Source organism: Scyliorhinus torazame, chromosome 2, assembly GCF_047496885.1.
Source record: "Scyliorhinus torazame isolate Kashiwa2021f chromosome 2, sScyTor2.1, whole genome shotgun sequence".
Taxonomy (NCBI): Eukaryota; Metazoa; Chordata; class Chondrichthyes; order Carcharhiniformes; family Scyliorhinidae; genus Scyliorhinus; species Scyliorhinus torazame.
The window spans coordinates 178,444,846-178,457,209 of NC_092708.1; the positions used below are offsets into that span (position 1 = coordinate 178,444,846).

Sequence of the window (12,364 nt, forward strand, 5' to 3'; positions counted from 1 at the left end):
CACACCACTATTCAATCACACTTAAGTCATTTATTGGTGTGGTGATGTGCATCAATGTAAATGCATGTAGGCTAGCTAGACACTAGAGGGAGCACCAGTGACATCACACACACACACTCAACCAATAGATCAAGTAGATAGGACACGACCAATAGACATTCATGATACACAAGGAGGTGACACGACCACAGGGGGGGCATTACACCAACCCATATATAAAGGACACCACACACATGATCTGCCTCTTTCCAGTGGAGCCAGTCAGTGAGTAGAGACACAGGGTTGATTCAATATTACACCCACCACTTGGATTGCAGCAGCTGGTTAGTCAGTCTAGGTAGCTATAGTAGGATTAGCAGTAGTGTTGAACCTGAGGAAAAGGAGTGTAAATAGTTTAATAAACGTGTTGAAGTTATCTCCACGTCTGAACCTTCCTTTGTCAAGTGCACCACAAGGAAGCCGCTTATGTTACACCTACAACATAACAAATCATGGTACCAGGACTGAACTGTTCACATAGCAATACCTCAAAGTACAGTGACAACCAGCAACGATACCCAGGCAAGATGTTCGAGATCCGGGTCCCGCAGCAGCTTCAGTGCCACGGCGATCTCCACGAAAACTGGTGGGCATTCCGGCAAAAGTTTGAAATCGTCCTGGTGACAGCCGAACTAGAAGAAGTGGCCGATCCTGAAAAAACACAGCTTCTCCTTACCATCGCTGGTGCAAGAGCAGAAGAAATCTTTAAAAAAATTCAAGTTCTCCAAGGTGCAAAACAGGAGCGACTTCCAGGCAGTTCTGGACAAATTCGGTAAATTGTGTGAGGAAAACACACTCCAACCAGCAAGAAATGGTAAGAGAAGCGCCAGTACTCATCACGATGCCGAGATCCCGGAGCAGACAACAGTTTTGATCATCGGCCATCTTTCTAAAGGGTCTGCACTTGCAGAGTTGCGCGAGAAGCGCGGAGAACGGGAAGGTCCGTTTGCGCATGCGCAAGATGCCGCGCATGCGCAATCACGAAAACGACCATCAGTAAAGGAACAGCGATCTGCGCATGCGCAATCGCTTCCTACGCGCTACGTCACATGCATCATGACGTCAGAGGTCCCGGACCACGCCCATTTAAAGAGAAACGTCCCAAATCAAAGAAAAAATCTTTTAAAGCCATAAAACCTTTCTTCACCTGGAATGACAGCATAATGCCTCAAATTGAACAAGGAAATGAAATTAACCCCCGAAGAACCCTGCAACAAGCAGTTACCTACGCCCAAACCAATGATTCCGACTTTGAATACTTCGATACCGACCTTTACATTTTCTATGGAAGTCGCAAGCCCAATGCCAGCTCCGACGCAAACAGTGATGATATGGTCAGAGAGGACTACGACTCGGACGAACATTTCACCTTGGGAGGCTACCCCAGTACCAAATCCGAACCGCAACTAGACGTGTTGCACATTGGCTACCCCCGTACTGAATCCGATGCAGACGCGGGTTCGTACTTCGGATTTGAGGATCTTCAGCCCAGCAGATATGACATCCCAACTCGTGAGTGCAGGATGGAGTGGCAGCCTGAAACCAAGAGACAGAGAGCGGTGCAAGCCCACAGAGAGCGGCCTGCTGCCACACAGAGCGTGGTCCACGCACCGCTCTGGGTTCCCGACTCTACGAAAGTAGACACGCAAGACTCCACACCGCAGTCCTTGCATGAACAAGAAGTGACTCCAGTGTCACAAGCCTCCACAGTGAGCTCGTGGACAGACTCCACAATTGCAAAAATGCAAGACTCCAGAGCGCAGTCCTTGCACGAACAAGAAGTGACTCCAGTGTCACAAGCCTCCACAGCGAGCTTGTGGACAGCCTCCACGATAGAAGCAACGCAAGACTCCGACACGCTGTCCTTGCAGGAACAAGACTGTGAGGGTCTAGCAACCTCCTCTGACCAACTAGCGGCAGACGATGCAAGTCTGCCATGCTCAAGTAAACAGCAAGAAGACTATGAAAGTCTACCATGCTCCAGTGCACAGCAGGACGACCATGACGGACTACCATGGTCCAGTGCACAGCAGGACGACCGTGACGGTCTATCATGCTACAGTGAAGAACAAAGCGATGATGACAGTCCAAGCCCAAATGAAGGACAACAGCAAGACAAGGACAGTCCACCCACATTGTTTGCGCCACCAGATGAAGACTCTGACAATTCACCCAACCCAAGTGAACAACAAGCAACTACTGAGGATCTACCCACAGTATGTGAGACGAGTGACGACAGCATCCAACTTCCCATGCACGATGTGCAAAGTGACAGACCTCAGCTAGTGTGTACAGAGGCACTCGACGATCACTGTGAGACTACTGGTGACTCCGGTGACACCACAGTACTTCCACCCTCATTCACTCGAACCTCACCACAAGTCAATGCATTCCTGCATGTTCCGACTCCAGACGTGCAACTTCAAGAAATCTCAGCTGACTCCAGTGAACCTGCTAAGACTCCAGACGGGGAGCATCAACAAACCAACAGTGACTCAGTTAAAACAGACCAGACTCCAGATGGGGAGCAACCAAACGCCGACTCTGATTCACGTAAGCCGGACTTTACTCCAGACAGGGAGTGCCGCAACCTCAGTGATGGCACGCTCAGGGTGACAGCAGATGCCACAACGACAGGAGATGGATCACTTAACAATTACACTGGGTCAGTAATAACAAGCAGCGGCTACAGTCCAAGAGGAATACATCAATATTCATCACAGCTACATCCACACAATTGTTCCACAGCAGCAGTGCAGCCAATGACAGCTCATGCTGGACAAACCCAGTATTCAGGCATGCAGCAGCCAGCAGTCTATGCAGCATATTCTCAAACAGGCCAGCACTATGGATTGCCCACTAAAGGAATCAAGACCGAAGGAGGACTACCGCAAGCGCAATCTGCACTACAGACTGGATGCCTTAGTTACAGCCCAGGATTTGCTGCAGCCCAGCCTGGCCAGACGGCATATTCCTATCAGATGCAAGGTTCTAGTTCCACACCATCACCAGGTATTTATGCAAGCAACAATTCTGTTTCCAATTCGACAAGCTTCAACGGTTCTCAGCAGGTTCACCCTTCCTGCACAGCATGTGGCCAGAACCAGTATGTACAGTTTTATCCAACTTCAACATATGGCACATCCATGACCTCGAATGACACTGTTGATGGTACCTCTTCAACGTCAACGACTTATCAGCTACAAGATACGATCCAACATCACCATCACAAACATCGGGAAAGAAAGGGACTCCAAATCAGACAGCGAAGTGATTTGACCACTTCTTGGTTCCTGTGGCACAGGGAAGTTGATGGCGTTCATAACCAAGAGAGACATTTGACCATGATGATTGATGGTTTTTGGACTCACACGAATGATTTGGACTTATTGTTTAATCACCGTTCCCATGACTTGTATATACCTTAACTTATCTACCTGTTTTTTGTTCAATTTTCTCAAAGTGTGCAGAAAATATGTAACATATAAAAAAAGGGGGATGTGGTGATGTGCATCAATGTAAATGCATGTAGGCTAGCTAGACACTAGAAGGAGCACCAGTGACATCACACACATACACTCAACCAATAGATCAAGTAAATAGGACACGACCAATAGACATTCACGATATACAAGAAGGTGACACGACCACAGGGGGGCATTACACCAACCCAAATATACAGATGATCTGCCACTTTCCAGTGGAGACAGTCAGTGAGTAGAGACACAGGGTTGATTCAATATTACACCCACCACTTGGATTGCAGCAGCTGGTTAGTCAGTCTGGGTAGCTATAGTAGGATTAGCAGTGGTGTCGAACCCGAGGAATGGAAGTGTAAATAGTTTAATAAACGTGTTGAAGTTATCTCCACGTCTGAACCTTCCTTTGTCAAGTGCACCACAAGGAAGCCGCTTATGTTACACCTACAACATAACAAATCAATTGGGTTTTGGGGAGTTTCTCCCCGGTCTAACCCACACCTAGAAAAAATTTCAGCAGTGGGGTGATGAACACTTCAGTAAGACAAGATCCTCAGAGATTGGGCTGTCATTTTGGAAGAGTGTCCTAACCTCTAAGTGAGCTTGAGGGTTCTCCACACCCCCCATGGACAATGTCACCCGCCATACACATGGGCATTACCCCCCTAAGTGAGGACACCCCCTAAATGGGGTCGCTGAGGGCTCTCTCCCTTTTCAGGCCTCCTCAGTCCCCCTTCTGAGTCTCAGCAAACCCACCCTTCATCCCCCAATCTTCATTAGGCCCCTTCAAACCACCCCCCATCCGCCCTTTTGTGTGCATGGCCTCCCCTCAGGCCTAGACCAGTGTCACACTGGCAGTGCCCATCAGCCTGGCAGTACCACCAAAGCACCCTGGGTAGCAGTGTCAAGGTGCCTGGGTGCCAGAGGGAGAACCAGGGGGCCACCCAATCCTGTGCCCAACCACCCAGGGGTCTCCAAAGGCTTGGGAGACACCCAGGTATCGTTAGGCAGGGTCCACGTTTGTGTGGATTAGTACTAAACAGTGTGTGGTAGAATCCTCGCTGGCGAGGCCGTTAGTTTCCAGGCCCTGGGAGATTACGGGGCAGACATTTATTTTAAAAATTCAGAGTAACCAATTCAGTTTTTCCAATTAAGGGGAAATTTAACGTGGCCAATCCACCTAGTCTGCACATCTTTGGGTTTTGGGGGCGAAACCCATGCAAACACAAGGAGAATGTGCAAACTCTACACGGACAGTGACCCAGTGCCGGGCTCAAACCTGGGACCTAGGCGCCGTGAAGCAGCAGTGCTACCACTGTGCCACCGTGCTGCCCAGGGGACAGACATATTTAAATGAGCCGTATGGCTTATTTGAATATGTTAATCTGATCGTGCCCAGCATGTGCAAGATCCTGATCGTGAAGTGTCACGAGGTTCAGTTGAATTTCGCGAATCATGTATCGAGAATCACGCGCGCGGCCTCTGGTGAGATTCATTGGCCTCATCGCATCACAAAGTCGATTAGTTAAATCGCCCTCGGTCTGCCCTTGAAAGTTGCTTTTGGATAAATGTGGATAAAGAGAAGCCCAAATTGTGACACGTAATTAGCTTCACAGAATTAGAATCACTGAACCTTACAATGCAGGAGGCCATTTGGCCCATTGAGTCTGCACTGGACCTGTGAAAGAGCATTCTACCTGGTCTCACTCCCTGGAGCCTTGGAAATTATTTCCTTCCAGATAACAATTCAATTCCCTTTTCAATGCCTCAATCGAACATGCCACCACCACCCTCTCAGAAAGTTCATGCCAGACTCTGAGTCAAACCATTTTTTCCTCGCATCAGTTCTACTCTTTTGCCCATTATTTTGAATCTGTTCTCCCTTGTTCTTGATGTACTGTGGCGATTAGGGGCTTTTCACAGTAACTTCATACTTGTGACAATTAAAAGTAATTATTCTTATTAATGAGAGGTAACAGGTTCCCTCCATTCATAGAATCATAGAATTTACATGCAGAAGATTCACACTGCCAATACCCCTCAAGGTCCTTCACGCAAAACTCAATTTTGTGAATGATTAATAGTAATGTCTAAAACTGCTTTTTTTCATGTTTGCTAAAGGAGAGCCTGCTTCTGTTCTGATTGCATCAACTTATGATTATCTATCATTCCTCAATACATTGGTTTACATGGTCCATATCCCTGAGAAAGCTAACAATTTGCCTTTGACTACAACGTGACGATATCATTTTATATCATCAGCAAGTAGAACATAGAACATAGAACATATAACAATACAGCGCAGTACAGGCCCTTCGGCCCACGATGTTGCACCGAAACAAAAGCCATCTAACCTACACTATGCCATTATCATCCATATGTTTATCCAATAAACTTTTAAATGCCCTCAATGTTGGCGAGTTCACTACTGTAGCAGGTAGGGCATTCCACGGCCTCACTACTCTTTGCGTAAAGAACCTACCTCTGACCTCTGTCCTATATCTATTACCCCTCAGTTTAAAGTTATGTCCCCTCGTGCCAGCCATATCCATCCGCGGGAGAAGGCTCTCACTGTCCACCCTATCCAAGCCCCTGATCATTTTGTATGCCTCTATTAAGTCTCCTCTTAACCTTCTTCTCTCCAACGAAAACAACCTCAAGTCCGTCAGCCTTTCCTCATAAGATTTTCCCTCCATACCAGGCAACATCCTGGTAAATCTCCTCTGCACCCGCTCCAAAGCCTCCACGTCCTTCCTATAATGCGGTGACCAGAACTGTACGCAATACTCCAAATGCGGCCGTACCAGAGTTCTGTACAGCTGCAACATGACCTCCCGACTCCGGAACTCAATCCCTCTACCAATAAAGGCCAACACTCCATAGGCCTTCTTCACAACCCTATCAACCTGGGTGGCAACTTTCAGGGATCTATGTACATGGACACCTAGATCCCTCTGCTCAACCACACTTTCAAGAACTTTACCATTAGCCAAATATTCCGCATTCCTGTTATTCCTTCCAAAGTGAATCACCTCACACTTCTCTACATTAAACTCCATTTGCCACCTCTCAGCCCAGCTCTGCAGCTTATCTATATCCCTCTGTAACCTGCTACATCCTTCCACACTATCGACAACACCACCGACTTTAGTATCGTCTGCAAATTTACTCACCCACCCTTCTGCGCCTTCCTCTAGGTCATTGATAAAAATGACAAACAGCAACGGCCCCAGAACAGATCCTTGTGGTACTCCACTTGTGACTGTACTCCATTCTGAACATTTCCCATCAACCACCACCCTCTGTCTTCTTTCAGCTAGCCAATTTCTGATCCACATCTCTAAATCACCCTCACCCCCGGGGACTCACCGCCACCCAGCGTCCCCCAGCCCACACAGCCACCCACTCCCCTCTTAAAACCCCCTCAAGTTATTTGTAAGTATTTTAACAGCAAGCCATTCATCAATACTGTGAAGACTCATCAGCCCCAAGTGGAGCCAAGGGAGGCTTTAACTTGATATCAATGTATGTTCAACTGAATTTTGCAGATAAAATACTTTCATACTTACGAGGAATCCAGTAGACTTTGTAATAACTGAAATACTATGTATTGATCCTGGAAAAAAAACACGAAAAAAAATTAAAAGCAACATTTATACAACATTTAAGTCATTTTATTCACATTAAGTCACAAACAATAACATTCACTTCCAATTCGAGAACAGATTGAAAACAGAAAATGTCTCGGATTTAAATTGATGATTCAACCAAACATGAATCTTATAAAATTTTTCCCAATTACTTAAATCCCAGATTTCAAATGCATAGTTTTCTGCCAATAAAACTTTCACTTGTACTATATTAACTGGTTAACCGGGAGCCAGTTTAGCTCAGTTGGCTGGACGTCTGGTTTGTGGTGCAGAGCGAGGCCAGCTGCGCGGGTTGCGTGGGTTCAATTCCCGTATCGGCTTAAGTTATCCATGACGGCCCCACCTTCTCAACTTTTTCCCTCGCCTGAGGTGTGGTGATCCTCAGGTTAAATCACCACCAGTCAGTTCTCCCCCTCAAAGGGAAAAGCAGCTCATGGTTATCTGGGAATATGACGACTTTACTTTACCTATTTACCCAAAGACGAATGGTAACTAAGACAATGGAGGAATTTAATTGATTGGTGGAAAGGAATCATCATAGATTATCATAGAATGTACAGTGCAGAAGGAGGCCATTCGGCCCATCGAGTCTGCACCAGCTCTTAGAAAGAGCACACTACCCAAGATCAACACCTCCACCCTATCCCCAAACCCTGTAACCCCACCCAATACTAAGGGCAATTTTGGACACTAAGGGCAATTTATCATGGCCAATCCACCTAACCTGCACATCTTTGGACTTTGGGAGGAAACCGGAGCACCCGGAGGAAACCCACGCACACACGGGGAGGATGTGCAGACTCCGCACAGACAGTGACCCAAGCCGGAATCGAACCTGGGACCCTGGAGCTGTGAAGCATTTGTGCTATCCACAATGCTACCGTGCTGGTCTGTGCAGGTTTCCGTCATGGAAACAATATATACTCCTTGACACATTTATCAAGTCCTTGACACCTCAAATTCTTTCTAGTGCCTCATCAGCTACATTTACATTAGAACTGGTGTAAATTGCTTTGTCTTGATGATTATATATTTCTGCAGTGAGGATGTGCCCCAGAACTTTCAGTACATTGAAGGGTACATCCAATACGGACTCGGATTTAATCTGCCCATTTACTATATTATGTTACAATCTTTGCATCTTCCGATACCGAGCTGCAGAAATGACCAGAGTGAGGTGGCCAATTGTCAAGATGCAAGTACATTGCAGCCATGCCCCCTTTTCTCATCATGAGCTAAAGAAACGTCCCTTCAGAATTGTCCCCAGTTCATTGATGTCAATGGTTTAAAATGGAGCTGCCACTGCCAGTAAAGCAAACTCCCCTCACTGACAGTATTCACCTCCCTCACTCACCCAACGACAGCATTCATGCCCCGTACCTCACTTCCGCCTCCCCCACCCACTGACAGCATTCACACCTCTTCCCTCATCCCCCCCTAACATCGATCGTGATCCCTCCCTCACCTCTCCCCCGCTCAATGTTCACAGCCCCTCCTCACCAGCCCCCGACAGTGATTAAGCCCCCTCTCTCACTCACCCTCCCCATTGACAGCATTCACACCTCTTCCCTCACACTCCGACAGCATTCACCTCCCCCCCCCCCCACCCGGGACATGGTTACACCACCTCCCTTACCTGCCGACAGCGTTCACACCCCCTCCCTCAACCATTCCCCTGACAGCGATCACACCTCTCCCACACCACCCCCCACTGAAAGCGTGCACACCCCCTCCCTCACCCGTGCAGTGCTCATATCCCTTCCCTCACCCAAGTGTTCACACCGATAGTGTTCACCATCCACTCCCTCGCTCCCGATAGTGTTCACCCCCCCTCACTCACCCCAACAGTGTTCACACCCCCTCACTCGTCCTACCCATGACAGCGCTCACCGCCCAATAGTGTTCAACCCCTCAACTCCCAACAGTGTTTGTCCACTCCCTCATCCCCCTGAAGACTGCTTTGGCGTGGCTGTGCTTTGACCTTCCAGCTGCTTTTAAACCTGCTAGGGAAAGCACTAAGTAAATTAGTCTAATAGCCAGGCTAATTTTAGCAACAACAGCCCAAATCTCCCATGTTCTGGCCATCTGATCCCACTGTTTTTGGAATCAGGGAGCCATCTGGGCAGTGTAAAACTAACAATCGGACGTTTAAACTTCCCACATAAATACCATGCATGTACACATATCTGGACATCCTCAAGGCCTCGACCCGCATCAGCAACCTAAGTTGAGTCATAGGCTTCTCGCCATATCGGAAGGTTTGAGCCCTAGTGTTAAGAGGGGACTGTACTCCAGAGACAGGTCAGGTGCTAGATCTGGATTGGAGACTGTTTACTGTTAACAGTCATGTTGCTTGTGCAAAGAGAAATGTTGTGTAAATGTAAGCTTACACTTAAGAATGCATGCAATTCCAACTGTAGTGTTAATGTATCAAATGCCTGTAAGCCTTCACTGTTACCACATGCTAATAATACCCCTATCTCGAACAACTTCTTGTGGTGCTTACTCCTGCTGCAGGGATAATCAGGACACACCATTAGGAGTGAAGGACAATCTCACCTCCTTGCCTTTTGAAAAATATCTGCTCTCACGACAAGAAACAGATTACAGACCTCAATGACTCTGCGATACCCTCATGTCCGAATAACATTCCATCATTCTGTCTCAGCGAATATGAGGATACAACAGTGGAGAAACCAACCATCTCAGCAACTGGAGTCGGAGAGACGGGTCCAGCATTTTTCCATATCCACATAATACAAAACTGACAATTAGAAAAATTATTGCACACAATTGTGTCAGCTGTCCGATTGTGGAGGTTTCTCTACATTCCCTAACATTTAAAAATACGTACACAACTCCACGTTTATGTCAAGTTGCAGCTAAAACTAACATCGAACACCTTTTCAAGTGACACTGAGTTATAGGCTTGGTCATAAAAACACATTTAATTGTTGACTTTTTCTGGGGGGTTTCCCCCACTCCCGCATCCTTAAACCTGCTAATCCTTGGCAACATCACCTGAGAACATGTTGGGTTTCACATCGACACTGCCTGAGGACACCCTGCTTCATCTCACCACACCTCTCCCAGTCCCTCCACTGTCTCTAATTTGCCATCTGCTTGTTTGACATCCAGTATTGCATGAAAAGACATTTCCTCCAACCAAATATTGGGAAGACCGAAGCCACTGTTTCTCGTCTCTGCCACATACTCCATTCCCACTCTGACAGTTCATAACCTGGAAGTTGTGTTTCATTCTGAGATGAGCCTCCACCCAAATATCCGCTCCAACACCAAGACTGCTTAATTTCACCCATCATCCTTGTCCTTACTGACCTACACTGGCTCTGGCTCAATCAACATTTAAATCTTAAAATGCTTATTCTGATGTTCAAATCCTTCCATGGCCTCACTCCCTCCCTACCTCTAATCTCCTCCAGCCCCACATGCCTTTGAGACCTTTGTATTCTCAATGATATATATGATATTTATTGCAAATAATATTGCTGGTTCAGCAAAACTAATGCACTTGCCTGTATAACAATCAGTTAACTCCAAGAAGTAATTCAACACAGGGATTTAGGTTCAGACGGGCAGCATGGTCGGTGCAGGATTGGAGGGCCAAAGGGCCTGTTCCTGTGCTGTACTTTTCTTTGTTCTATGCATTATGTGAATGAAGTGTTTGAGAGTCATTTGACACCACGATAACAAGCTACAAGGTGTCATTTATATTATTTCAACTCTTCTCCATTCAACTTTCATAATCCTGCTTTTGGAATTCTAGCCACCAAAATCTCATCTCTGTTTCCTAATCAACTTTCAGGTTTCCAATAAATTTCTCTCTTCCGACAAGGTTCCGCCCCCCGCCACTGTTCCAAATGTGCTAAACGCAAGAGTTTACCACAAGAAATACGTCATTCTCGCATAACAAACTCTGGCGCTCAGAAAGTCCCAGCGCATACATTTAAAAATAATTGTGGAACATTCTGCACCATCTGTCAATGTTGATAGTATGCACCCAGTTCCATTATATTCTTCCACACCTATCCTTCAATGTCATCTTCAGTTGATTTTGAAAAAGCACAGCACCTAGAGCAGTACAATTGCTAACAGTGACCATAAAGGGATATTGCTGTTGGAAATCAAATATCACTTCAAACTGTATAACTGTAGTTAGTGCTGAATAATGCTTTCCAGCTACACTAGTTCAGGACATTAAATACGCAAATATAAACGGTTGACAACGCCAATGCAATGAGATGGCTGATCGCAGTGTTTCTTTTCCTTTTGGACAACTTGTACCTTGCTAAAGCTGACAATCTTTTGCCAAGTTCTAAATTTAAATTCCCATGATGCCACAAGTATGCTGTGAACCAATGGATGAAATGTAACACTGATAAGGTCCAACAAAGTTGTATATCTGCATGCCAGTCTAACGCTTCAAATTTGAACAAATATTAACTACACAACCTTAAAAAGGAATTTCAGTGGCAAGGACAACAAAGCACAGGGAACGAACCATGCCAAGGCTTGTTGAATATAGGTTATCTTAACTTAAAAATCTTCCAATCTGCCAGATCATCTGCTGAGCAACGCTGTTTAGGAAAAATAATTCAATTAAAAAAATCAATTTTGGTATCACCTGATTAAGGGTAAACATTGGTAGAGACAGGGGAATACACTGCTAACCCACTGTGTGGCACGGTAGTTGTGTGTGATGCAGGACTGAACCTAAAAAGGAGTTTAGGGAAAAAGAACTATTTAAAAATAATCAGTCATCAGCCCTAATTGTCACTTTTTGGGAGAAGATCTTTATATTAAATTTAGAAATGGGGTCCACCTTTAGAACAGAACACAGCATCAGCATTTACTGTGTTTCACTCTGGTAACTAAACGCTTCACAGAGGAAAGGAAATGGAGTATTCCATATACAGATCAAGAAATGAAGTGGAGGACTTCATACATTGACCAAGGAAATGAAGTGGAGTACTCCATACATAGTCCAAGGAAATTATGTGGAGGACTCCATACACAGTCCAAGGAAATGAAGTGGAGGACTCTATACAGAGTAAAAGGAAATGAAGTGGAGGACTCCATACATAGACCAAGGAAATTAAGTGGAGGACTCCATACAGAGTCCAAAGAAATTAGGTGGAGGACTCCATACATAGACCAAGGAAATGAAGTGGAGTA

The 12,364-nt window shown here is 46.0% G+C and overlaps 1 protein-coding gene across 3 annotated transcripts in view; it reads right to left on the bottom strand.

Moving 5' to 3' along the window:
- vps8 (VPS8 subunit of CORVET complex) overlaps positions 1 to 12,364 on the bottom strand; it is a 1,010,867-nt gene that overhangs the window by 625,039 nt on the left and 373,464 nt on the right. For all 3 annotated transcript variants that reach the window (XM_072480702.1, XM_072480693.1, XM_072480711.1), the window contains exon 34: positions 7,088 to 7,134. In XM_072480702.1, the coding sequence (XP_072336803.1) occupies positions 7,088 to 7,134 (47 nt within the window). The remainder of the gene's footprint in view (positions 1 to 7,087; positions 7,135 to 12,364) is intronic.